The sequence below is a fragment of the Caretta caretta genome, chromosome 6, assembly GCF_965140235.1.
Source record: "Caretta caretta isolate rCarCar2 chromosome 6, rCarCar1.hap1, whole genome shotgun sequence".
Classification (NCBI taxonomy): Eukaryota; Metazoa; Chordata; order Testudines; family Cheloniidae; genus Caretta; species Caretta caretta.
In genome coordinates this window covers 40334307-40360413 of record NC_134211.1, presented here as the reverse complement: position 1 = coordinate 40360413, position 26107 = coordinate 40334307, and the positions used below count along the sequence as shown (strand labels likewise).

Genomic DNA, 26107 nt, shown 5'->3' with positions numbered 1-26107 from the left:
GGAAATATTTGTTCAGAATTCCACTCTCTCTAATGCAGTGTTCACTTGTGATACAGGCCCTCCAGGTCTAAATATCTACAGTAGATTCAGGTAACGAAACTAATGTTAGTGTACGGCAGAAATTAATATTCCTGATATAGAGAAAATAAGTGAATATGGAATATTTTGAAATATAATGAATTAACAGCATTCTTACAGTGTTGTAACCTTTGTCCCATTCCCCCCATCACCAGCCTACCAATTCTTTCCTGTTGTTTTTCTTCTGTTGGTTCTATATGAACAATTAAAATATCAAAAAATTATATATTCCTTACAAATGAGATGAGAACTTATACAAAGAACAAAAAAGAGAATTCAATGAGCTATTTTTCAATAGACATTGGAACAAAAAAAGGAACATGTGCTATTTAACATGAGGAGGCCAGACGTTTTTTAAGTGTTTTCGTTTTATATTTTGCCTTTATGCATGATTTATCTTATAGCCTTGTCCTCAAATAACTATTTAACTAAAATGACACAATTTTGTAGCCAGTGATCCATGACATTAAATATTTGGAAAAGCTATTGATTCACTGAACTGAAAAAAATTAAATATGTTAAGGCATAGCTTCAAAATAGAATTTTATTTATTGTAAATTATATTTGATCTTACATTTTTTTTTTTTTACTATTTAAAGTACAAAAACCAGGTACATCTATAATAAAGCATTCAATTTATTTGTGATTAGTCTGTAACTAAACAGTGGTCCCATTTTTTAAATGTAGCCAGATGTAGTGTTAAATAAAAGCAGCTTGCACCTAAAGCATTTCCCCTTGTTCCCATGTCATATTCCTCTGCATGTACCTCTTTCTGTTTGTATTAGTCATTCTCTCTAGGTAAATTGTCCATAAGACCCATGATTCCTTTAGCAAATTATCCAGAAAATGTTGTCAGTGCACATTGTGACATTTTGTGCCACTGGTGGATTTGCTGCTATTCCAGTGGTCTAATTAACCTGGCAGTTATCTCCTGTACCCAACATTGTCATCTCCTTTTCCTGGGTTCAGACCTCCTCCTCCCCCCCACCTTTAAATGAATATCAGATTTACTATTGATTTGTCTGTCCCCCCCCCCCCCTTCTCCCCCCTTCCTCTTGATTGGCAGTATCATCCAGACAAACAGAGCGCAGATGTGCCAGCAGGAGAGGTGGAGGAGCGTGTGCAGAGGTTCATCGAAATTGATCAAGCGTGGAAAATTCTAGGGAACGAAGAGACAAAAAAAGAGTATGACCTACAGCGCCATGGTAGGTTCCTGCCGAGGAGAGCTGGCTGAAGTGGCAAAGTAGTGGCAACAGCTCTTAAATGCAGGGGCTGGAATAGTAGTTAGATAGTATTTTTAAAAGCTTTTTGTTTCTGAACCAAATGTTTTATTTGCTCTTATCCTGCTTTCATATTTGGATATGTTATTGATACTGATAAATACACATACATTAACCAGTAAAACCATTGAATTACTTCCAGTGAGGCATTAGGTAGTGGTACTTCTAATCATTTTAATAAATATGGAATTTAGACTGTAATTATGTAGTTTAGCCATTCTTATCATTGCAGCAGTTTCAGTAAATTTTCTTAACTACTTCAAGTTATGGCCAGCACTATATTTTGTTGAAGCAGTTTAGATATAGGTACTGAGTAATTTATGTCTAAGATACAGTATATCATATGGCTTTATAAACACTTCAGACTTATTAAGGCACATTCTTTTTTGGGTGTGTGTATTTTAGGATAGCTTTCATAAATAATCTCTAGTACAATTACTCTTTATGAAGCAGGTTTATAAATAATATTCCAGTAAAACACATTAACTAGGCAGCTCCAGCATGCATTTCTTTTTTACATCTCAGAAAATAGCTTCTTAAAACAGCGACAGGCTGTTGTGATAAAGAAAGGGGGGAAATGTAGGTCAGGTCTGTCACACATGGGCTACCATTACATGAAGTGATAGGCTGTCTTTCTGTTCTGGCCTCAGGATAGGAGTCCCTCAGCCTTCCATTAGAACCTTCAATAAATGTATATCCACCCTACATGTTAATGGGGGGAGTCAATAATAGTGTATTGCCCGTGGGGAAAACACTCCGTCGCGCTCTGCAGTAACACACTCTGGTCCAGCATTGACATGTAGCCACCACCACTTTTCAATGTGTCTGATAAAAGCCTACTGTCTCTGCAGCTTATTGAATTCCCTTCCATTGTACATTGGCACACCATCAAACCTTTCTGTCTTGCACTGATTTTAACTCCCCTGCTGCAAAGGTTACCAGAACTTTGAGAAACAAAAGCTTAGTCATAGTAGCAGATACACATTATTGTAGGATAAGAAGAAAGATATACAATACATAGAAGTTTATTTTCAGCATGAATTTCTAATTATATTTAAATATATCACTTTCTCAGACTGTGTAAGTATTGAGGGGAAGGTAAAATTTTAAAAATAGCTGAACAAATAATTTTCAAACTGGATTTGTGGGTTTTTTTTCCCCCCATTTAAGCAGTATTATGATTACATTGAAATTACCTATTACCTCAGTGCTATCGGGGGGGAAAAAAAGCCTGATTTAACTTCAGGATAGGAATTTCTCGTAAGTCTCATAACACTTCATTATGCTTTTAGATTTTTACAGCACTCTTGTCACCCACTCTAATAACTACTACATGCTTAGGTGTGATGAAATTAATAAGAGTTTTATCTATAAATTTTTATTTTTATGTATGTGATGGGTTTAATTTAAAGCCTTAATATATACCACAGAATTTTAATATACTGGGCTCAATTCCACCAGTGCAGTCAGTGGAATTACATCAGAAATGAATATAGTATATTCTGTCTTCCTGTGGTGGCAGTAGACACAGATTGCTTTTAAGTAGCTTTGTATTTAAAGCATCTTCGCGTCAATTAAAGATGTATTAATGTGTGCTGAGACTCTTGCATCCAAAGGAGTTATTCTAGAGAGTTATCTCAAGAGAATGTAAAGACACTTAAAAAAGGAAAACAAATTATACGTTTATTATTTATATGAACCTGAAAGCTCCTTCAGCACTCCCAGTTGCGTATCATGAAGATTATGCATTTTAAAATATAAGGTTCTGTTCACACAACACTGGTGTGATTCAAATAAAGTTGTGCACAGGATGTACACTTCCAGTGTCGCTTTGAATTTCAGCCACTTCACAGTAAGTACAGTAGCAGCAGAATGGCAGTGAAATTGACTAGAATCAGTGATGAGCTGCCAAAATCTTAACAGCCAGTTCCCTATAAAAAGTTCTGATTTAAGGGATGTGCCCCAGTATGTATTTTTTGTACCAACTGGGTTACCATTTTTAAAATTTAAAAATTCCTCCCGGATGGCGATTTAAGAACCAAAAAGCCTGACCTGTCTGGGAAAATACGGATGTATGTTAACCCTGCCTAAAGTTCTTTTTTAAAAAGATGGGCCTGAACTAGAAATGAGCTCCGTTTCACATGTGTGGGTCCCCGCCACTCCCTGGGGGTTTGCTAGGGTGACCAGATATCCCGATTTTATAGGGACAGTCCCGATTTTGGGGTCTTTTTCTTATATAGGCTCCTATTATCCCCCACCCCCTGTCCTGATTTTTCATACTTGCTGTCTGGTCACCCTAGGGTGTGCACATGTGTGGGTCCCAGCTGCTCCATGCCCCCCTCATTGAAGCAGGTGTGCAGGGTTACTGCCCTGGGAACTGCAGGGCACCAGTGGATGTGGAGCCAGTTGCAGCCATGGGCGTGGGGCAGGGCTAGCTGGAAGCAGGGGGTGCGGGGCTCACTGCGGGCAGGGCAGCGGGTGCGGAGCTGGCTGGAGACAGGAGGGTGTGGGGTTGGCTGGAGACAGGGCAGGGGCTGACTGGAGGTAGGGGCTAGCTGCAGGCAGGGCAGGGGGGTGCAGGGCTGGCTGGAGACAGGGGTTGGCTGCAGGCAGAGGGTGCAGGGGTGGCTGGAGACGGGCAGTGGGTGCGGGGGTGGCTGGAGACGGGCTGGCTGGATACAGGGCAGGGGGTGCGGGGGTGGCTGGAGATGGACTGGTGTGGGCAGGGCAGGGGGTGCAGCAGGGGCTGGCTGCAGGCAGGGGGTGGGGCAGGGGCTGGAGGCAGGGGCTGGCTGCAAGCAGGGGGTGCGGGGGTGGCTGGAGGCAGGGGCTGGCTGCCGGCAGGGTGGTGGGTACTCACGGGGAGAGCAGCAGGACACAGCCCAGGCCCAGCAGAGCAGCCGGGGACCCACCAGGCAGCAGCGGGAGCCCCAGGGGAGCAGGAGCAGGAGCAGCAACAGGGCTCGTGCCCAGAGCTAGGCGGCAGCCCACATGGCTCCCACAGCGCAGCGCCCCCGGGGCCGGAGGAGGAATTACATCACACCCCGGCCGGAGCCCATCAAAGCCTCAGCGCCCCCTGCAGGGAAGCGGGTTAACAACCGGTTCTAAAACTGCTTCAAAATTTAACAACTGGTTTGCGCAATCCGGCTCCAGCTCACCACTGACTAGAATCCTGTTCTCTGAATTGCCAGTACAGCACACTTCAGAAATAATGATTCTGATCAATTTCATGGACACTTCTGCTGGGGCAGGAACAAAGGGGAAGAGCTGTGAGGAAGAGTTTGGCTCAGATACTTATCCAAATTTATTTGGTCTGGAAATCTTACAAGAACTGCCTTTTTGTGTGCTTTGTGAAAATTTCACTAACTCCTTGTTTTGCCAGGTTGGAAATGAAATAAGAACTCCACTTTTTCATAGTATTGAATCTTCTGCTTCTAATCCTTATCAGAAGCATGAAGGAGAAGGGAAAACGCACATTATGGTTTACCTATTAAAAAAGGAACTTCTTTCCAGGTCTGGTCTAAGATTCGTTCATTTCTGATCATAACTCCCCTTCCTAAAGATTCATATTCAATTTGTTTGAGTGGCTAATAGAAATTAGGCTAAAACTCCATTGAACATCCCAACTTCATATATAGTACAAATGCTCAAATCCAGCTGCTGTGGTGGTGGTAGTAGTTACCAAATGTTACCATTTGACTGGTGTTTTATGTTCAATGGGTTTGATTTCCATGGTCACGTGTCTACATCACAACATATTTCTCATCCTTGAATTGTCCTGTATCCCTCTCAGAAGTTGCCCTTCCAAGTTTGGGTTTATGAACATTAGAGGAGCACACTTGCACTGCTGCCTTTGCTGTACCTGTTCTATGTCTGAAGGCTTTAAGTCTCTAGGGATCTCTTTATGGTACTTTTTGTGTGCACTACATTCTCAAAACATTTGTTTTTAAACAAGGTGTAAAGGTGTGGGAAGTCCCAGCACAGTCTTGGGGAAAGAAGCCAACACACACTAACAAAAAAGCCTTTGGTTAGGCTGGTCTCCTAGAGCCTGAGAGAAAACAACCACTACATACTGCAGCCTACATGGCTTCTACTACCCTCTCTCTCACTCAGCTTCCTCTTCCTGTTTATATAATCCTAGGCCAAGGCAAGGTCTCCTTGGTTAGGCTCTGGAGTGTCCCTTAAAGGAGTAGTACACTCCTTCACACAGTGCAGAGCAGCATAAAAAGCAACAATATACAACAATTTCTATTTTTTTAATAGAAAAGCAATTCTGGAGAATTCTTTTTTTCCCTTTTAACTTAAACAAGTTAGGCTCAAAGCATCTAGCTTAATAAGTTCATGGAGGATATGTCTATCAATGGCTGTTAGCCAGGATGGGCAGGGATGGTGTCCCTAGCCTCTGTTTGCCGGACGCTGGGAATGGGCAACAGGGAATGGATCACTTGATGATTACCTTACCTTAGGTTCTGTTCATTCCCTCTGGGTCACCTGGCATTGGTTGTTGTCGGAAGACAGGATACTGAGCTAGATGGACCTTTGGTCTGACCCAGTGTGGCCGTTCTTATGTAAATATCTTAACTTACAAAATGTCTACTCTTTGGAGTGGTAAGATTTTCACATAAATCTGTGCTCAGATTCAGACTCAATGACTTTGCTATAGCTCTGCAGTTGAGCAGATAAGCTCCAAAACAATATTAAAGAGGATTTTTGAAAGCTTTTGTAAAATGTAAAGAAAAATTATTGAAATCCTGTATTAACCAAGTTAGCCAAGTTTCCCTTATCTGGAAGGACTGGTGAAGTGCTCAGCTGTTGGAAGGATTCTTGAACATTGAGTTTAGTGCTTCCCAGATAATTGGAAAAAGTAGCTGGTTTTAAAATGTCCTCGTTTGTAATTTAGGGCTTCACCTACGGTATCATCACTTTTAAAACTTCAGTATTGTCCCGGGGTACTCTCACCCTCAGCTTCGGGCAAATCCCTTTGTGTGAGGTGGAAATACCATAGTGGTGGATGGAGATTTAGAAAGGGAATCTTACACTGGTCCAATTGTGAAGAAATGTAGAACATTTAAAGAATAAGTAGTTTACCGTTAATTTTTTCTTCATCTTGTCACACACTCATTTTAGTTCAGGATTTTTGAAAATGAGCACTCTTCCCTCATCCCAACTTTCTCTTCTCATCCTACATTGAAATCATAATGCTGTGTTTGACATCAGAATGTGGATGCAGAGCTGATTGCTACAAGAGCAGCATTACAACTTCCCTGCAGGATCAAGCAGGAGCAGCAAGCGAGAAGTGCCTATAAAAATGCTTTTAATAGCTAGCACAAGCGGCAAAGAGAACTCTGACTAGCATATGACAAGAAAATAGAGATATTTTAATATGGTATATTTTTAGTTGTTCCCTAGTATGAGAATCCCTTTTTAAAAAAGCGTAAGTAAAGCTCAAAAAAGCCTTTCAAAACCAAAATAAAGCTTCAAGCACAGCCACAATGTGGCAGGCCCTGTGGGACTCTCTGAAACCCTGCAGTTTGCCTGGCAGGTCTACCACTCTTTAAGTGACAGCAATATACATTGTGTTTCTGGCTAAGGATCTTAAAATTGTGGAACTTCATGGGCACTTGGTGACTTGGGGGATTGATAATGGGACACAGGGAGCCTTTTACCACTAGGTCATTCAAAATCCAGACCATGTTCATAGTGGCTGTAAATTAACCCATTGGTGGCTGATTAGCCTGTGTGCAATGAGTTAATCTCATTCTAGTCCCCAAAGCACAAGTAACTATTCACAGTAGTACCTTAAAGACTAACAGATTTATTTTGGCATAAGCTTTCGTGGGTAAAAAACCCCACTTCTTCAGATAAATAAGTGGGGTTTTTTACCCACGAAAGCTTATGCCAGAATAAATTTGTTAGTCTTTAAGGTACCACAGGACTCCTCATTGTTTTTGTGGATACAGACTAACACGGTTACTCCTTTAATATTCATAGTGGTGAGTCTTCCTAATAGTCGCAGTTCAGGTCAGATTGAATGGCCCCTAGAGACAGAACTAATTTCTCAGCCACAGAAATTATTTCTCCCTCCAGAACAGAATTATTACACATTAAAAGGACATTGTGGTGAAGCTTGTTTTTCCATTGCCTGTACGTACTTGTGAATAAACAGAAGGGAGACTTCTTTCTCCAAGTTTGGCAGTGGAGTCAGCCTTGCAAGGTGCTGAGCACTCCCACCATGACCTAGCAAATTACTAGGCACATGCTTACCTTTGAACTCTTGCATAGTTCCCTTAAAGTCAGGGGGTTCACACACATGCTTGAAATTAAGCACATACTTAAATGTTTTCCTAGATCAGGGTCAGAGTGCTCAGTGCTTCATAAGATTGAGTCCTGCATTTTTCAAGCAATTTTTATAAGGTTTTGCAAGTTAGTCTTTATATCCATAATTAAAATACAAATTGTTTTCATTTTTTTGTTAGCTTGGAAGCTTAAAAAGGGTAACTTTTAATATATTAAATTGGCTAAGGATCGGGTGGGTGGAATGTTCAAAGGGACCTATATCCCAGCCTCTAGTGCTTTATGAATTAGTGTCCAGGTTGCAACTTGAAAGCTTGACCAAATATATGCTTAGAATGTGAAAATATTTACTTGCTACACATCAGAGGCATTGAAGGAGATCAGCGTTGTTACCTCTTACATCATAGCACTGTATTAAACTATAGTCGTTTTGTTTAAAAGTAAATAAGAAACAGTGTTTTATCAAAAACATGGGATATTGCTTTTAGGAACAGTTCTCAACTCTCACACTGCTTTCCTCAAAACTTTTACTGAAATCATATTTATGTATTTTTGTAACACTTCATAATGTTTGTTTTAAATTCAACAGACTGCTGGTTAGTAAAAAAAAAAAACATAGCAGTACTTGAAAAAGAATAAATATATGGTGTACTAAAAATAAAACAACACAAAAACCTCCACCTCTAGCAGTACCAAAGTTTTAAATACCAATGTGACTTATTTTTGAGTGATTATTGAGGCCTGCTAGGTATTTCACACTGTATTCAGTCTGTCAATGTATAAGCTGTACCTTTTTTCTTTATAACTTAACTGTAGTTATAAAAAGTTCGAACACTTCCCAGAACACTGATCATTGAGTATGCATATTTTAACTGTTCTTAGTAGTCTAAAAAGATTGGATTTTCATTTATCATTTGTTTAAAAAACCAAAATATTTATTGTATCCCTAAGCAAAGCTTTAAAACCTTTCCTCCTTTAAATTTCGTGAATGACCCAGCAAGAGCTCTAGTAAAGCTTTACTGAACCAAGCTGCTAATAGTTATTTGATGTTATTCTGCGGCCTTAAAGAATCTCAGTAGATTTTCCTTTTAATCTCCTTGAATTGCAGGCTCATAAACCGCTCTGATGAGCCTGCCAGTGTTTTCTTAGATCCTACAGTCGAGACAATGGATCTGCAGAATCCTTTCACCTCTTGTTGTCAGAAAAATGCAATAGAACACAAGGTCATGGGGCCTGTACTTCTAAAGATTTAATGACTGTTTTCAAGTAACTGTGGAAAACCAGAACATCTTATTTTCTATCTGCGTTCAGGAATGTATCTCAAAGTATACAGATCTAAACAACTTGAGGAGTCAAATGTATATATGTATCTATTTAAGCATACAAAACATAGAGCTAACCTCTCATATGAATACCAGTCTGAATAATCTTTATATCTCTCAAGTCCATAAAAACCAGCTCTCAAAAGAACCAGTAGCTGTGGAGAGTTGTAAGATGCAAGCTAAAGTACAGTTAAAATAATAAAGAAGGGCACACAGTTATTATTAAGTAACACACACTCTGTGGATATTGCAAGATTAGTAATCTTGCAGACAAATTTGCAAACCTCAGATCAGCCTTCACTTTCTATAATTAATAACTTGACAAGTCCAAAAATCCATTTATGCTGTGTTAAAACATTTTAGATTGGATAATATGTTGAACAGGGAAATTTAGAGATTAAATTAGCGTTGTTCAATTTTGAAAAAGAAATGTTTGCTGTTAGAAGCAGACAAGCAAATAACTGTAGCATATAAAATAAAGTGATAGCATGTGTATTGGGTTGTATGTTATGCTTGAAGGCTTTACAATTGAAAATTAACTTTTTGGAAGATAACCTGATTATCAAATCATTATTAAAGCTAATTACAGGTCAAGCATCATATTATGAAAGACTTGTAATGATAATGGGTCAAATTATTTCCTGCTGTAACTCCACTGCCTTCAGTGGAAGTACACTGAGGATGAATTTGGCCCATGAAGATTTTTAATTACAATTGCAGCAGTGGACAGGAAAAGCATAGTTGAAATTCTAAACATCAGGCTCCCTCCTATAGGGTATCTGAGTTAGAGGGACTGCTAGTGGCCTCATTTCCTCAGTCTCCTGCCCATTCCAAAGTCAACAAAGGTGTTGTAGGAAGCATAGTGGGGATTGTGAGCGAAACACTGTTCCCCCCACGTCACTGTTTCTCCCTTGGTTTGCCCCATCCATGCTTGTGTGTTGAAATCCCCTTCATGGTGTCATGTGCCCCCTCCCTCCCTCATGCATGCTACCTGTGAAGTACTACCTCCATTCACACAGCTGTTTGTATGAGAAACTTGTCCTGACATAGAGCACTCCTTTGTGAAATCTGTGAAGGGTGGCCTGTTTTTTCAGCCCAATTTATGTCTCCCTCTTCAAGAGAAGCTGGGAAATGGTGGGACCTCCACAGCCTAAAGTAACTTTTTTTCTCTGCCTGCTCACTACACCGCAGAGGGGAAGTTGGACGTATCCTGCCCGCTGAAACTTTCTCCCCTTTCCTCACAAGTTTCTCTTTCTCTCGCCCCACCTCTGAAGAGAAGAGGCCTCATAGTGAAGTCATCTTCCTGTCCCATGAAACAGAAGAAGAAAGTAGATAGGTGGTCTTTTCTCCCAAGTTACTACAGCAGGGATCGGGAGAGAAGAGACTGATGGAGACTTTTTCTTTTTGGTGCTGCCAGAAATATTCATGGTTTTCATTATAAGAAATGCTTTTTGACTACAAGTCTGTAAATTGGATTGAGCAGAACCCAAGTAATGTTAAAATATACTTCACATAAATTAAGACAATACTGAACTTCCATTTTATGTTGGACATTTTAGTTTAGACACATTACAGTTTTTGAGTAGGTGGAAGAGAATGAGCAAAGGCATGCTCATTGCCAGTGTGTGACTGGTTCTAGCTAAAAGCACTACCCTAGGTCTTATTTGGCTAATCTGTTGTCAGAGCAAAGACAACAGTAACTGAACATGAGCTCTCAATATGATGCTGTGTCCAAAAGACATAGTGTGATCCTGGGATGCATAAATGAGAATCTCAAGTAGTAGTAGAGAGGGTTTTTTTACCTCTGTATTTGGCAATGGTGTGACCACAGCTGGAATAGTGTGTTTAGTTCTGGTGCGCACAGTTCAATAAGGATGTTCATAAATTGGAGAGGGTTCAGAGAAGAGCTACAGGAATGATTAAAGGAATAGAAAATATTCCTTATAATGATAGACTCAAAGAGCTGAATCTGTTTATCTTAACAAAGAGAAGGTGACTTGATTTCAGTCTGTAAGTCTCTACGTGGGGAACAAATATTTAATAATGGGTGCTTTAATCTAGCAGAGAAAGGTATAACAATCCAATGGCTGGAAGTTGAAGCTAGACAAATTCAGACTGGAAATAAGGTGTAAATTTTTGACAGAGGGTAAATTACCCATTGGAACAATTTACTAAGGATTCTTCATGACTGACCATTTTAAAATCAAGATTGGATGGATACCTAGCACACTCATGGGATTACTTTGAAGAAGTTCTATGGCCTGTGTTATACAGGAGGTCAGACTAGATGATCACAATGATCCTTGTTAGCCTGAGAATCTATGACTCTCTGAATAAGATTGATTGATTGACAGCTGTATCTTTCAGTTATCTTTTTCCTTCATACCCTTTTGTCTGTCTCTTTTAGTAGTAGCCAAGTGTTAGCAGTGTGTGGGTTAATTTTATTTTAATCTGTACCTCTTTAATGTACTGTATGTATTTGGAATAGGCTAAGTCAAGGAGGTTTTATTGATCCTTTCATTATCTCAGAGTTCTCGGATTTGTTTTAATTGCCTTCATTTAGTCTAATTTAGATATTATTTCAGGTAAAATTAGAATCACAATTTAGTTGCAAAAGAAAGTATAAAATTGGCCTGTGTTCTAGGCTAACTGGCTCTTAATTAATTAATTGCATTTTTAAAAAAGAATAATTCTTAATGTCAAGTATTAATTACGTTTTCCACTAATATATAAGGGCAAGTTAAAATAAGTGTTTCATTTCACTACTGATAAATTAATATTTGCTAACTGCTGTGTTATGTGTGTAAGACTGACACCAAGATGGTAGATCCACAATAAAAAACAACTTCTGTTCTAAGATATTCTTTTGGATGATCAAATGTTAACCAGAGAGAAATTTCTGACTTCTGGTTGATAGGGTCATGCATATATAATTGGTTCATATGTTCCCTTGCTACAACAATATAATATACCACCAGGGTCGGGATTGATTTAAGTCACCAATTTAAATCATGATTTAAATCAGCAAGCAGGAAACCATTATTTAAATCATCCATTTAATCTTGTTTTACATTTGTATTTTTTAAATTATTTTCCTAAAGAAAGGTTCATTCTCACTAGTCTCACTTATAATCACTAACACATACCCTTTACACTAAATTTGATAATTCTTTTTGCTAACCATGAGGATATACACATGTATTTAAGCAGTTCTTTGGATTAACATACATTTATTCAGATTCTTATTTTTATGATTGTATATTAAGTTAGAAAATGAATGACACTTTTATTTACTAGGTAATTAATATTTATCCATATTTGTGTCAAGCTGCACTTGGATGGAAATTGAATTTCAATTAAAATGCACAAAACCAGCATTTTATAAATTTTTATTAATTAAATAAAATAACGTTAAATGTGCTGGATACATAAAGAAAAAAAGGTAGTTTTCTCAAAACATGTTCTGCATTTAAAATTGATTTTATTAAACTAAGTATTATTTGTAATAAGTATATTGAACTCATACTTTTGCTATACACCATGTCCTTCAAGGCTTTAGAACTCATTCTCTTGCACTTCATTTTTATTCATATATTGGTAGAGGAAAACAAGCTTGCTTTCTTTTTCAACTCCCAATCAGTTTCTCGACTTGGAATGAACTAGTCATTGACCTGAACTAGTTGAATGAACTGAAATGAAGAAACTGTTTTTTCTGTAACTGCAGAAGAGGCTACTGATGTCAAAAGTTGGTTTTTAGTACTTCAGCAAACTCTAAGCCCAGGTGCTTAGCCTGTGACTTCATTTCACTGGTTTGACTTTCTTTAAAACTTTGGCAACAAATGTACTGCTTGAATATTATTTTTTAACTTAATTTAAATTATTTTAATACATTATAGTAAGTTTAGGCCTTAATATATGTTGTCATGATTTCAAATTTAATTTTAAAGTTTTTTAAATTGATTTTTATCCACTCTACATACTACTGTGGTGTCTAATTAAGAATCCTAATTATGAATGGCTTGCTTTATACAGTTAATGTTTGAAGTTGACTTATGTAATAGTTCTATATATTCTAAATTTTTTAGAAAATTTCTCTCATATCACAAGCCTTAATACTATTTTATAGAAAATGGACACTAGACTAGATTTAGCCTATTAATAATCTACAGGGAAAGGTGCAAATTACTTTGTTATATAGACGCCTCATCTAATTGCATACAAGGGTGGGGGGGGGGGTTTAAATTACTAATAAAACAACAGTCTACATGCATATCAATCTTAGCTAAGGCCCAGGTAGGCCTACTTTATCCCAGACAGCTCCACCCCAGATGTCTGCTTCACAGTAGGATCTGAGTTTTTAACCACCCCATAGTTCTTTTTTAGTTTCCTACCTGACTTCTCTCTTCCTATGGATACAGTTGTATTTAGCTGGGATTAAGGTAAAACTTCAAAATGAATGGTTTCAGAGTAACAGCCGTGTTAGTCTGTATTTGCAAAAAGAAAAGGAGTACTTGTGGCACCTTAGAGACTAACCAATTTATTTGAACATGAGCTTTCGTGTAGCTCACGAAAGCTCATGCTCAAATAAATTGGTTAGTCTCTAAGGTGCCACAAGTACTCCTTTTCTTTTTTCAAAATGAATGACACCTGCATTGTCCCTTAAGTATCTGTAAATGGTACTACTGGATGCTGAGGTGTGCTTTCCTGCATAGTAAGCTCCGCTCCTGCTGGAAATAACCCTTTGTAATCCTATAGCAGACAAAACTTATAAATGTTTATAAAATATTACAAGTGTTTGTATGTCCATCACACCAAGTGTATATATGGTGGATGGTATATAGGACAGAGGGATACTTCCACAGTACCAGATGCACTCCACCTTATAGCTGTAACTTTCCACAGTTCTCTACCTCATAGCAAGTGCTGCAGCCTGCCAGTAGGCCTGCCCTGCCTCTCTCATGTCTCTTTAGGAACACTTTCTTGCTCTCCTCTTCTTTCCAAAGGTAGCAGGCCTGCTAACTGAAGCACCCACCGAGTGGAGGAAACGATGCTTATTCAGTAATAATGGCGTAATCCTGACTAGTGCCTAACTATGTTTGTAGTCCTGCTCCTTGTCATGTCTACTGCCCGTGGCTTAGTCTTTATATTCCTGCCAAGCAGGTCCTGCTAGTCATACGTTTTCCCTCTCCCCTCCTTCCCAGTCACTCTATGTCTAACGCACAGACACCATGGGCACTTATGCGCTACACAGCTCCTGGATCTGCTTTATCTCCCTCTCCTGGCAAAGGTTTTCCTGTGCCATGGTATCCTGATGTACCTCAATGATGTCTTCTCCATGGACAGTTTGTCCTTAGTCCCTGGATTCTTCCCTCTGTAGCCCCTTTCACTGACTTCTTTAAGCTGTTATCCTCAGTTTCTCTCATCCAAATAGAAGGGCAAAAAGTCCTGAGGAAAAGGATAGGCCAAGTCCTTCTCCATTTCAGAGGATGGTGAAATACTCTGCTTCCATTGAGGAACATAATATAAATGCACAAAATCATACAGTGCCCTGAAGAGAAACCTATCTATATGACCAGGAAGGCGAGTAGATGCATTGCCCAAACTGGTTGCCCAAGTTATTAAAGACCCTGAAACTCAAGAGAGCCCCAGGCTTATTCATTGAATAGGAATCTGAAATCCACCATTTAAGAGGGATTATGTTGTTTTAGCTGCAGCTCTGTGACAGGCCATGTCCTATGTTGTAACCACTAAAGGCCTTGGGCAAACTGCGTATATCAAATCTAAGGAGGCTGAGAAAGTATAAAAAGTAGTTAAGGGTCTTTGTTCTTCCAATATGATGTGTCAAATTGCGTTCCATTCCATGCTGTACTTCATCATTGCTAAATGTGGATCTGTGAGCATCAGAACATCTAAATCTCACTTGGTACAGGCCAGGACTATCATTCTAAAGCTGTTTAGAGAGATCCTAAAAGGATTCTTTTATGATCCTAAAAGTATATCATAAAAGAATGTCTGGACCTCAGCAAACTTTGGCTCTCCCTAGATAAAGTGGTTAATTCTGGTCCTCCTTTCAGAAGCCAAAGAGTAAGCAGGGGCCTAGCATTTTGGCCCCAGAAAAGTAGCTACATCAGTTATTCTGGGCATTTATACCATGCTTGTCACAATGGTAGCTAAACTTAACAATGAAAGCTTGCCTGTTTAAACCTCCCTCCCATCCTTTGGGGTGAGTGGATGACTTATTTAAATCAGTATCCTGCCCTTCAATGTTTTGTTAAGTTTTTGGGAGCATCTTTGGGGTATTGTAAGGTCTTCCCAGCCTTATAACAGAGACATGGGCACCGCACCAAAACCATTTTAGAGAAATGCCTCTTTGACCACATTCATGAATGGGACATCCAGTGACTTGACTGGTGAATTGTGTATACATGGGACTACCAACATCTAGGTAAGAAACCAAATAGTTCTCTTTTCAATTTATCAGAACTGAACATGTATCACTACTTTCTTTTAGAAGATGATCTAATGCAAACATGGCCATTGGATGCTCAAATTTATCTTGAAGACATGTCCTGGAATAAGGGTATGAATGTTTCACTTTTTTATATGGGGAGAGGAGGAATGGGATAGCTAATAGACTTGGCTAGAGTCATCCTGGCTGCTTCCTCAGGGCAGGTCTACACTACCACTTAAGTTGATCTAACTTACATAGCTCAGGTTGAAAAAGCCCCCCCTTGCCCCGAGCAATGCAAGTTTCATGCTGTCCACACTGGGGCTATGTCAGCAGGAAACACTCTCCCACCAACATAGCTTATAGTTTTTGCCAAGGTGGAGTAATTATGCCGACAGGAGAGCATTCTCCCGGCAGCATAGCGCGTCTCCACCAGATGCGCTACAGTGGTGCAGCAGCATTGGTGCATCTGCACCAATGTAACACTGAAGTGTAGACTTGCCCTCAATCTTTGAGCCTCTCTCAGCTTTTTAATGGGCCTTGACTGTGATGACTGGAAATGTTTGCTAAGTTTTCTATATCTCATTTGACATGGTGTTGTTCTGATTTATCTAAACTTCTGTATGTTGCTTGGCTTTCCCTTTGAAATTTGCTTCCTCCCCCTTCTTTTTTTGTTTTTGTTTTCTTTGCTGGTGTTTTGACTTTATTTAATGTTTGCTGGTCTATTCTTCATCATTGTCCACTATTTTTACTTTTTCTCATCAGTCTCATCCTCTCTCATCTTTATAAGTTAAAATACCCTTCCTCAATGCTGCTAGATATAGATTTGGAATTGCCACTTGGCTTTCCATGGTAGTCAATATTTTTGCTCTCTTTTTGCTGTTTTCAGTGCTAGAGAAGACCCTTCCTTCCTCAGAGGAGCAAGTGGGATTGAATCCTTTGCTGTGACTGTTCTCAAACATAAGATTTCCATTTTGTCAATGCTTCAGCTTTCTACTTCATTATAATTTGGGGTTTTTATCATTTGACATATTTTATTTTTAAAAATCATGGAAACTGTAACTTGCCTTCTCCCCTTTCCTCTGCTTTATGCTTCCCCTCTCTCCTCCAACCTAACTTCAGAACTGTTTTTGAATCTTCATAATCTGCATTACTGAGGTCAATTATTAATCACAGAAAATTGTATTTACAGCCTGTCTTCACATAAGTGATTTCCAGACTTCTCCAAGATTCTTTGCATTCTGTCAGAATCCGTCCTCCTTGCTCAGAGTTCACCACTGGTTCTCTGCAGATTCCTAGCACTAGTTCATTGGTGGGGATACACTTTTTAAAATTTGATTATTTGTTTTTCTTAATGAAAAGATTCCTCCCCCGCTAGACACAGGGAGCGCCACATAGTCAATGAAACACTAGCCTTTTATGTTACAGATATAGCTATCTGAGGATGAAATATTGTTGCAGGAACTGTTGTATTCAGCCTCTACCTTTCTTAACAGTGATAAGAGGTCCTTCATAAACTCTGCAAACTTATAACTTCCATCATCAGTTCAACAGTAAGATTGCATATCTCAGTCTTAAACAGGAACTTTGGCTTCAAACAATTTATTTGTGCTCAAGCACTAAGTTTTTAAATTGTTTGTTTCAACAGATGAACATTGTTATACACGCTCATGCCGATGTGGTGGGAAGTATACTGTCTCCAGAAATGAAGCTGAAGAGGTTTCCTTGGTTTGCTGTGACACATGTTCATTAGTTATAGAGATCCTTCGATGAAATAACAGTTGTCCCACTTGCACGTGTTGGTTTCATCCAGCTGAATATTCAGTGGAGAGAATCGGTTAGTAAATGTGTCAGGGAAAAGGTGTGCATTACAAGTGCTAGCACCCTATCACAGCTGAAAAGGAGGGCTTAAATCTATTTTCAAGTTTTAACCAGAAGATCTTAAAGTTACAAACAAAAGAGCTATAAGTGCTTCAGTTAATCAAACTAGACACATTTCTGTACTTAATAGAATGTGAACTGTCCTGTGAAAATGGTGCTTGTTCTGCCTGTTTTCATTGATTTGAAAACTGTCCTTTTCCTGCCCTATAAATGAGTGCTTTCATAATTTTTAATTAATTTATTTACATTCCATTTGTGGAAGTAGCACTGAGCTTTCTGGTCTAGCTGACACTCCTTTCTCCCTAAGATTATATCAGTTGTAGCTGGGGGACTACCTTCAGAATACCTAAGTCTCACATTACCAGCAAAGATGACAAAAGTTACCTTATAAACACTTAACATGAGAAGTATTTTTCTGAAAACAAAACTGTGACACTGTGATTTGAAGAGAATGGAGATCAGCCTAATATGTTAAAATGAGGGAAGGTAATATTCCTAGGAAGCAGCTGCTGTACAAAACAATGGTCCTGTGCCTTTTAAAAAAAATGATAAAAGCTTTTTAAGCAGTCTTACGTTATGCATATACAACTGAATCGAGGGGCTTATACGCACAAAGTTGTTACCTCTTTCCTACATGTCATGTGTTAGTAGACTCCAGTAGTTAAGATCAGAGCCATGTAATAGTTTAATGATGTCTCCCACATATTAAGGACTGCATTTCTGCAAATGTGCCGTTTAAAGTGTTGCTAATACACAGAGTGGTTCTGCCACCTCAAGAATTTGCATGGTGAGTTGTGTCCAAGAAACAGGTTTGCAATCATTGCTTTGTCTAAGTCATTCAGACTTTTAATTTAACTACATTTGTAATATTATGAATGGAAACTTGGGACTAGGTCCACAATAGGATTTAGGCACCAAGTCAAAAATTTAGATCCTCAAGGCCCCTGCTCAGCTGCTGCCTAATCCTGCATGTGGCTAAAATCTCTAGGTGCCTAAGTTGCTAGTGGTGAAATCCCCAACGTGCCTATATTTCTGTGAGTGGACAAGTACAAAACCACTTAAGTCCTGACACCACTGAGCTGCTCAGGATCTGATCTGGTAGGTATTCTCAGAGGCTGCCTAAGAGCGTACCTACTGGATTGGACCACACATAAACCAGGGTGGGGATAGCATTCTCCCAATACCCAGTAACCCAGTGGTTGAACACTCACCTGGGTTGTGAGTGACCTGGGTTCAGGTCCCCACTGTGCCTGGTCTGGAGCAAGGACTTGAACCCAGGTCTACCCCATCCTAGATGAATACCCCAATCACCAAGTTATAGGGTATTGTGGACTGAGTCTCTCCTGTTGTTGCTGTTCTGCTTAAATAGTCATTAGTACAGGGACTGGAACCTGGGTCTCACAGGTGAAATCCTAACCACTGAGCTATAGAGTCACTCTCTTTCTCTGGCCCAGTTAATAATGGCCACCATCACCACCTAATTTTTTTGTGAGAAAGGGCTGACCTGGCTTAAGTGTCTAACTCGATGAGTTTATGGCTGTGAATCCCTTGTGAAGATGGGTGCCCAGCTACCCTTGAAGGGCAGGGCAACTCATGCTGTGTATGTTCTGTGGAATGTTACTGAAAAATGACTGGAGTGGCAAAAAAAAAGTTAACCTGTCAGCACTATGGCTACTGCCACGCGAGCATGGGGTGCCTGAGGACAAAGTATCTAATAGAGAAACAGTACCATGGTACATTTAGCTATGTGAAGTAGACTGATTTTCAACAGAATCTGTGTATGACAGGGTTGCATTATGTAATGTTCTAATAGACGATCTGATAGAGGACAATATAGGAGGTGTGAAACTTAGATTCATTTTTTGAGGATCTCAAGTGCATGGATGATATTGCCTTACCTGGAGAGGCTATTGACCAACTACAGCTAATGCTGGAAGAACTGCAAAAAACTGCAGAATCTATGGGACTTCAGATTAATGATTATAAAACCAAAGCCATGCATGCCTCCTGTAAAATGGAAACAAATGACCTGCCAATGCTCCAAGTAGATAGCAATGACATTGAATAGATGAATAGTTTTATCCATTTGGGTAGTCAGTTGACAGCAGGAAGTGCTGTATCCAAAAGTTGTCATGTTAGATTGGTTTTGCATTAATGACATTTCACCATCTTCAGAGCCCTCTATTTGGGCAGCAGGATATGTGTGTCATAACTAAGAGTTCAATGCAGTAGTGATGACAGCTCTGTTGTATGGACAAGAAACATGGCCATTAAAAACAACTGAGAAGAGAATACTAGACAGTTTTTAGTGTCAAAAGTTACAGCATATTCTTAAAATCCTTTAGTTTGATTATTGCCACAAACTAGATGATCCTGGCAAGTTGCAACAGTTGAGAACAAGTTGACTGCATTGGTGGGGTTATGTCCAATGTAAAGAAGGAGGTACACTTTTACAGAAGTTTATAGAGCTCAGGTTGAAGAAAGCAGGGCATGAAGCTAACCATGAATGAGGTTGGAAGATACTATTTTGAGAGATTTAAGAAGCCTAAATCCTCCCATCCTGACTCTTGCTGAAGGAAGAGGACTTGCAAGGGACCATTCAAGATGAAAGTCCACTCTACGTGCCACCACAGCTACATCATAGCCACGTGAATCTGCTGCTGCTTATGCCCCACCACTCTCCTTAGTATTTTGTTCTGCTTAGCTTGGGTAGCCCCCTGACTCAGCTTGCTGCCTTCTGTTAATCCCACTCTTAGGTGCTTAACTCTCCCCATGCATTGTACAGGGAGATTGGGAGCCTAAGATTAGGTATTGTGATGCTGAGCCGAAATCCCCTGTGAGGATCTAGCTGTTAGAATATAAGACCTGGTCTACACTGAGCGGGGGGAATCGATTTAAATTACGCAGCTTCACGTAGCTGAATTTGACAGATCTACTTACCCTGGTGTCTTCACTGTGGTAAGTCGACTGCTGACACTCCCCCGTCGACTTCGCCTCTCGCTCCGGTGGAGTACCGGAGTCGGGAGAGCACTCGGCCATCAATTTATCCCGTCTAGAGTAGACGCGATAAATTGAACCCACTGGATCGATGGCTGCCCTTCGATCTAGCTGATAATGTAGACAAGCCCTAAGACACTTTCTTGTGCATAAAGGGACTCACCATGAATAGTTTAAGAAAGACAAATAACTTATTCTGTAATTACAACAGTATTTGTATTTAATTTCCATAACTGACTTCTAGAAAAAAACATATGCTGATGTTAATAAAGAGAGACTTAAGCTCAAAGAGTTTGATATCTTAGTCATAATGTTTAATTTTTTGTAAATACAAACACATTGTTTCATTCACTCAGTAAAAAAAAGCTATTAAAGCATTGTAAGACAGTTAAGTAAACTGGCAGAATTCACTTATTAGTTCTCTTAATCATCCAAAAATCTGTGACCGTTGGGGCTAGCACGCAGAAATCCCAAATCATTCAGAGGCCATATCTGTAAAATGAAATATAGTAAAAGTTAATCATTGATTAAAACTCTAATTTCAATGCAGTACTCACCCATTTATCCAAATGGCCTGAGGGACATCAGAAAGTTTAAGGTAACTGACCGGATAAGTAGAGTGCTATTTTGTGCTTCAGTTTCACTGATGTAGAAATGTGGGGACTGAAGGGAGTAATGCTGATGTTTGCTTAATACTTTGTACTTTATAAAAGAGTAAAATTTACTGAGTTTATTAAAACACCAAAAATGTATTAAACTACTGTGGACAGAATTCTGAATTATTTTTTTTTAAAAACTGACTAATCACAGCCTGAGACACAGACACTGTCAGCTGCCCTTGCTGCTGAAACGGAATTAGGTCTCAGTAACTGCAAGTATCTGCTCAGAACCACTATACAAATACAAAACCATTGATTAGTGATAAGGCTAACTGAGATGTTAGTAGCGGGTGATTAACAGGGCTACATGGGCGAGATGCGTGGCTTCAGATAACTAAGACCATTCAAAAAGAATGTGGATAAATGGAATTATACTGTATTTCCATACTCCCAGTCTTGTTTTATATACTTTACACTTCTCACCTTTTAATTCTTTAGTTGAGATGAGTATACCGCAATAGGAAGATTTCCTTCTTATCAATCTTCTTTTTAATACCCTCCATATCTGACAGTCTGTATTATAGGGTAATATAGTAATAAATTTTTCCTGCTGGCTGGAGGCAGAACAAAGACTGACAGCCAGCCTGAGGCCAGGACCACCCTTCTGTGAGGAACCCAGAATGATTGCTTCCAAAGCTGAAAAATATTCCCTGAATATATTAGTATAAGTCACTTAACTTAGATATATGAACCTCATAGCACAGCCTTAGGAAATTTATAATATGGGACAGCGGAGAAAAACAACTTCAGTTCTCAGACAAATGAATCCACGCTGGTTGGGCCAGAATGTCGGACATGGAGAGTATTACAAAGAAAATTCAGTTTTCCTTTCTCACCACATCCTACCCCCAACCCTTGTGTCTGACAGTCCGTTCTGTGGGATGTGGAAAGCATACTCAACTATGGGGGTGGGGAGAAGGGGCAATTCAGATTCTCACACAGGAACTGGGGCAGCACATTTTGCAGTACCCGTCTCCTGAATGCTGCATTAAAGGAAGAAGAGACATCAGTGCTTTAATGCTTCATGAACAGGTGCACTGATGTCCACATAGCTGCCTTACAGATTTCACATTAAGCACCAGAGCTTTCTGCCCAACAAGTTGCTGAATTCCTTGGAATAAGATGTGCGGTTATCCAGTGGATTTGCTCCAGATACTCTGTAGGCTTCAGTAATATGTGCTTTGCCCCATCTTTCAGTAGAGGATTTAGAGGCCTGCCTTTTATCTGAAAAGTAATATAAGTTCTGTGGACCTCCAATAAGTTTTCATGCTCTTGATTTAAAGTACTCCGCTTATATCCATTTCATGCCATTCAGTTTCATTGGGAAGCCTAGGCCTGGAGCAGAAAGAAGGCAAAGCTGGTTCTTGCGACCTGTGGAAAGGTGTTTTGGAATAAATAATGAGTCCATCCAAAGAATTGTTTTGTCCTTATGGAAAATGCATAGATGAGCCTTCATAGACAATGCTCTGAGTTCCGATATCCCTTTTCTAGCTGAGATGACTGCTCCTAAGACCCATTTTGAGAAAGAGAAAGTAGGTCAAAACAATGTAGTGGTTCAAATGTTTGTTTTGTTAAGGCTCTAGGACAGGAAGCTATGTACCACAGGAGGACTAACGAAGGGTTGTGCTAACTAGAAATCTTAGATTCCTTACCATTCCAAACACTTGCTGTGACAGCAAGCTGTATTGGGCTTGATACCCTTAGCCCACCCATCCTTTAGTACCTCTGAGATATCCTTTACTTTGGCTGTCTTGGTATTTAATGTCTTTTGTAGCATCAGTACTGGCGTTTGGGCCAAGTGATTGCATACCTTGTTGGCAGACCCAACTGAGTATCCCAGACACCTCTGTTCTCCCCTTTCAGTTTCCACACGATTGGTTTTAGCAGCAGTTTTGGGTTCTGGATCAGTTCCTGGCTTAGACTTCCTTCCCAAGTTGTTAGTTTCAGAGAGGGTTTATGAAGTCCAAGAACCAGAGGTTGCAGGACCAGTGAGGGGTGATCAGGCTCACTGTGGCTTGCTCCTTTAAAATCTTTTCTTACTGCCCTTGCCAGTACAGATACAGGAGGAAAGTTATAAAGTAAGCCTTATGAGCCAATTGCTTCCCCTTCTGGTTCTTGTCTCCTGATCTGGTCTCCTTGTCTGGTTAATGTCTCACCATCTTTTCAGTTTTCTCTCAAGGTCAAGAGGTCTGTGACTAAACCCCTAACTTTTTTGACATCACCTGAACTGTTCATGGATTTAGACTCTTCTCTCCCCCCCCTTCACCCCCAGTCCAGGTCCATCCTCCTGAATCAGCATGCTGTTGCATTCTCCCTCCTTTATGTGGATGGCTTTCAGAGAGATGATGATGCTCTGATCAAATCAGTAGACTAATTGCTTCCTTATGGAGGGAGGAAGATTTCCTTTGTTGATTGACACAGGTATAAGCAGCAGGTATAATAGGCTAGGGCAGGCTAAGCCTCCTCTGACAAAGCTGCGGCCGCCAGACACTGGTTGTGGGGTTTGCAGGGGGAGTTTTTGCTTATTACGCACCGTGTAGGTTCTGAGGCGACTGAGGAGGGGGTATGTGCTACTCAACTCCCTGGATTCATCAGTAATCTTCCTGGACATAGGTCATTTTGATGGTGTCTGTATGACGCTGATGCTGTGGCTGTTGATGGCCCGTAGCTCTAGCCACTTCATATTCCCCTTCTCCAAAATGGACCATGTCCCTTGGGCTACTCTGGGTGGCATTAGTGGTAATCATGAGTCTTACTGATTCTGAAACCAGGTACTCCTGTGGGAATCACAAAGGATGAGTCCATCTCTTGAGGGAGGAAGTGACTGACCTGAGATCAGTGATTCTCAGATCCTGAATGGTAGCAATTTCTTTTCGATAAGACTAATCCTAGACATCTCCTAGGTATCCAGCATCATTCCTAAATGCAGAAATCCCTGAGATAGTTGGAAGTGTCTCCTCTCTATGTTTACAGAAATCCATGATTGTATAAGTCTCCACTGGATCCTGAAGGACAATCTGATAGAGATACATGTGTATCCTCTTTCTGACAATGGCTGTTAAGCCCATCAGAATCTTGTGTGATGACCTTTGGGGTAGTCACCAGTCCAAATCAGAGATTTCTGTCCAGAAAATGCTTCACATTGTAATAGAGCACAGACATTTTCAGTAAATCTCCCTGATTGGCACATGAAGATAAACCGCTTCGAAGTCTCTTGAAGTCATGAAATCCTGGGTGACAGCAGCAATGACAGATTTAGGATTTCCATCCAAACTTGAGAGATTTATTAGACTTAAGATCTAAGATGGCTCTTGTGTTCCTATTCTTCTTTGGGACAAAAAAGAATAAAGTACACACCACAGAATCTGTCTGGCCGATCCTGATTCTATGGTTCAAATGCTGAGACCCAGTAGAACTGTCCCTAGTATCCATTTGCCTGATGTAGGTGTCTCCTGTAAGTGGACAAACTTATCAAGCCTCCTCCTCTCCCCCCTACTCCATCCCAAGATAAGAGGTAGTGTTGGATGTGGGGCACAGAGTCAGGTAGATGATTTATGGTTTGATGCAGGTTTTCCAGAAGATCATTCTTTGAAGTTTCTTGATCTATTGAAAAGGGACCATCTCCGTCTTCCAGATATGAAGTCTCTATGGATTTCTTGTGCGCTGGTTAGCATAAATCAAAGACGTGCCAGAGAAAAGTTCTATAGCTCTCCTCAGGTCAATGACATGGAAAAGACTTTCTTCCAACCTGCTTCTGTTCTCCCACCACCACATCCTCACCATACATCTTGCCGCCTAATTACTTGGCCGAGATCATAAGGTGTTTTACTTGCATATTTGCTTTCCAGAGATGGAGCCAGAGGTGTCTTTGGGCTACCAGATTAGATGCCATGGAGCAAGCTGTGAATCTAAGGGAATCCAGAGAAGCATTTGCTACAAGAGAAGCTGCTAATCAGATCTTATTCCTATTTGGTTTCAGTTCAAACTTGTCTTCAGTTTTTTTATCTTGATCCTGGCCTGATTGGGTCATACAGTCTATCCATGCTAGACTCACCCGTGGCTGTCCCTGAGGCAATTAGTGTCTTTTACTAATGCAGTGGCTGCTGCATCCACATTTGGTAGAATGACCAAATATTTCTTGTCCTTGGGTAAAGAATAGAATCTCTGCATTTTTCTGTGTAGGATGCTTAGCTTTGCTTGGGAGCCCATTAAACCTCGATTACTTCTTCAAACACTGGGGATAATGAAATACATAATTCTCTCTTTGCTTTAGTTGGAAAATAGTTCTGAGATGCTTTTCTGTTTTTTTCTGGGATCAGTGGCTCCTGGAGAGTTTCATAGAGTGAGTAGGATGAAACAGGTTTGCTCCAGCAGGCAATCTGGCTTAAAAACCCTCTGCCAATAGAGAGGGGTTTTAAAAAAAAAAAAAGATTTACATCAGTTTTCCATGAGTCTCCAGTTAGTCTAATTCAGATGATTTTGGTTGTCGTGTTCTGAAAGGCTCTGCTACAAAGGGGAGATCCTTGGTCTGCCTTCTGCCCAGGAATGGAGGCAAAGAAATCTGGGGTTCTCCACAGAGAGGCACTCTCCAGGCCCTAGGCTGGCTGTTAATCTTTGTTTTGCCTTCAGCCAGCAGGGAGAGGTGGAATAACTCACAGTACAGACTGTCTGACATGGAAGACAGGTGACTTTACACCAATCATGATTGCTCAAGACATGCATAATTTTTTAAAAATAAACTATAGCAACTGAGTTTTGTTTGTTCTTTTTTAAAAGTAAAGAAGAAATGTTCTCTCAATAACTACAATGTGGTGTTATGCAGATTACTGTACACTGATTTATAGCTATAGCAGAGTTAGACATCTCATTAGTTTCCTAAAACATACACAGTGTTTTGAAGTATAAACTCACCCTTGCTTGTTACACACCATATGCTTTATTCTCATCAGCAGAACATTAATAATCATCAGTTGGCAAAAGGCCACCTCAGACTAGAAAATATAATACTAAGTGGCAGTTCTCTAATCCTGTCACAGTGACTGGAGATTTTTCAGTAAAATTATTAACACTAGATTCTCACTAAAATAATTTTAATGGGCTCACTAGTTACATATACATTTTAAGTGGGTGATGCACTAACTAGCTTTA

The 26107-nt window shown here is 39.9% G+C and overlaps 2 protein-coding genes across 9 annotated transcripts in view; one reads left to right on the top strand and one right to left on the bottom strand.

Annotated features, from left to right (window-relative positions):
- Positions 1 to 26107, top strand: part of DNAJC24 (DnaJ heat shock protein family (Hsp40) member C24) — a 169404-nt gene that overhangs the window by 102167 nt on the left and 41130 nt on the right. For 5 of the 8 annotated variants that reach the window (XM_048854608.2, XM_048854610.2, XM_048854609.2 and 2 more), the window contains exons 3-5: positions 1145 to 1283; positions 15486 to 15554; positions 17071 to 21057. In XM_048854608.2, coding sequence (XP_048710565.2) covers positions 1145 to 1283; positions 15486 to 15554; positions 17071 to 17195 — 333 coding nt within the window. In that variant the 3' untranslated portion in view covers positions 17196 to 21057. Of the gene's footprint in view, positions 1 to 1144; positions 1284 to 15485; positions 15555 to 17070; positions 21058 to 26107 lie in introns of those variants that run through there. The other 3 variants (XR_007357266.2, XR_007357265.2, XM_048854613.2) reach the window with 2 other exon arrangements.
- Positions 20593 to 26107, bottom strand: part of IMMP1L (inner mitochondrial membrane peptidase subunit 1) — a 34721-nt gene continuing 29206 nt past the window's right edge. The window contains exon 5 of the mRNA XM_048854606.1: positions 20593 to 20792. Within this exon, the coding sequence (XP_048710563.1) occupies positions 20724 to 20792 (69 nt within the window). The 3' untranslated portion in view covers positions 20593 to 20723. The remainder of the gene's footprint in view (positions 20793 to 26107) is intronic.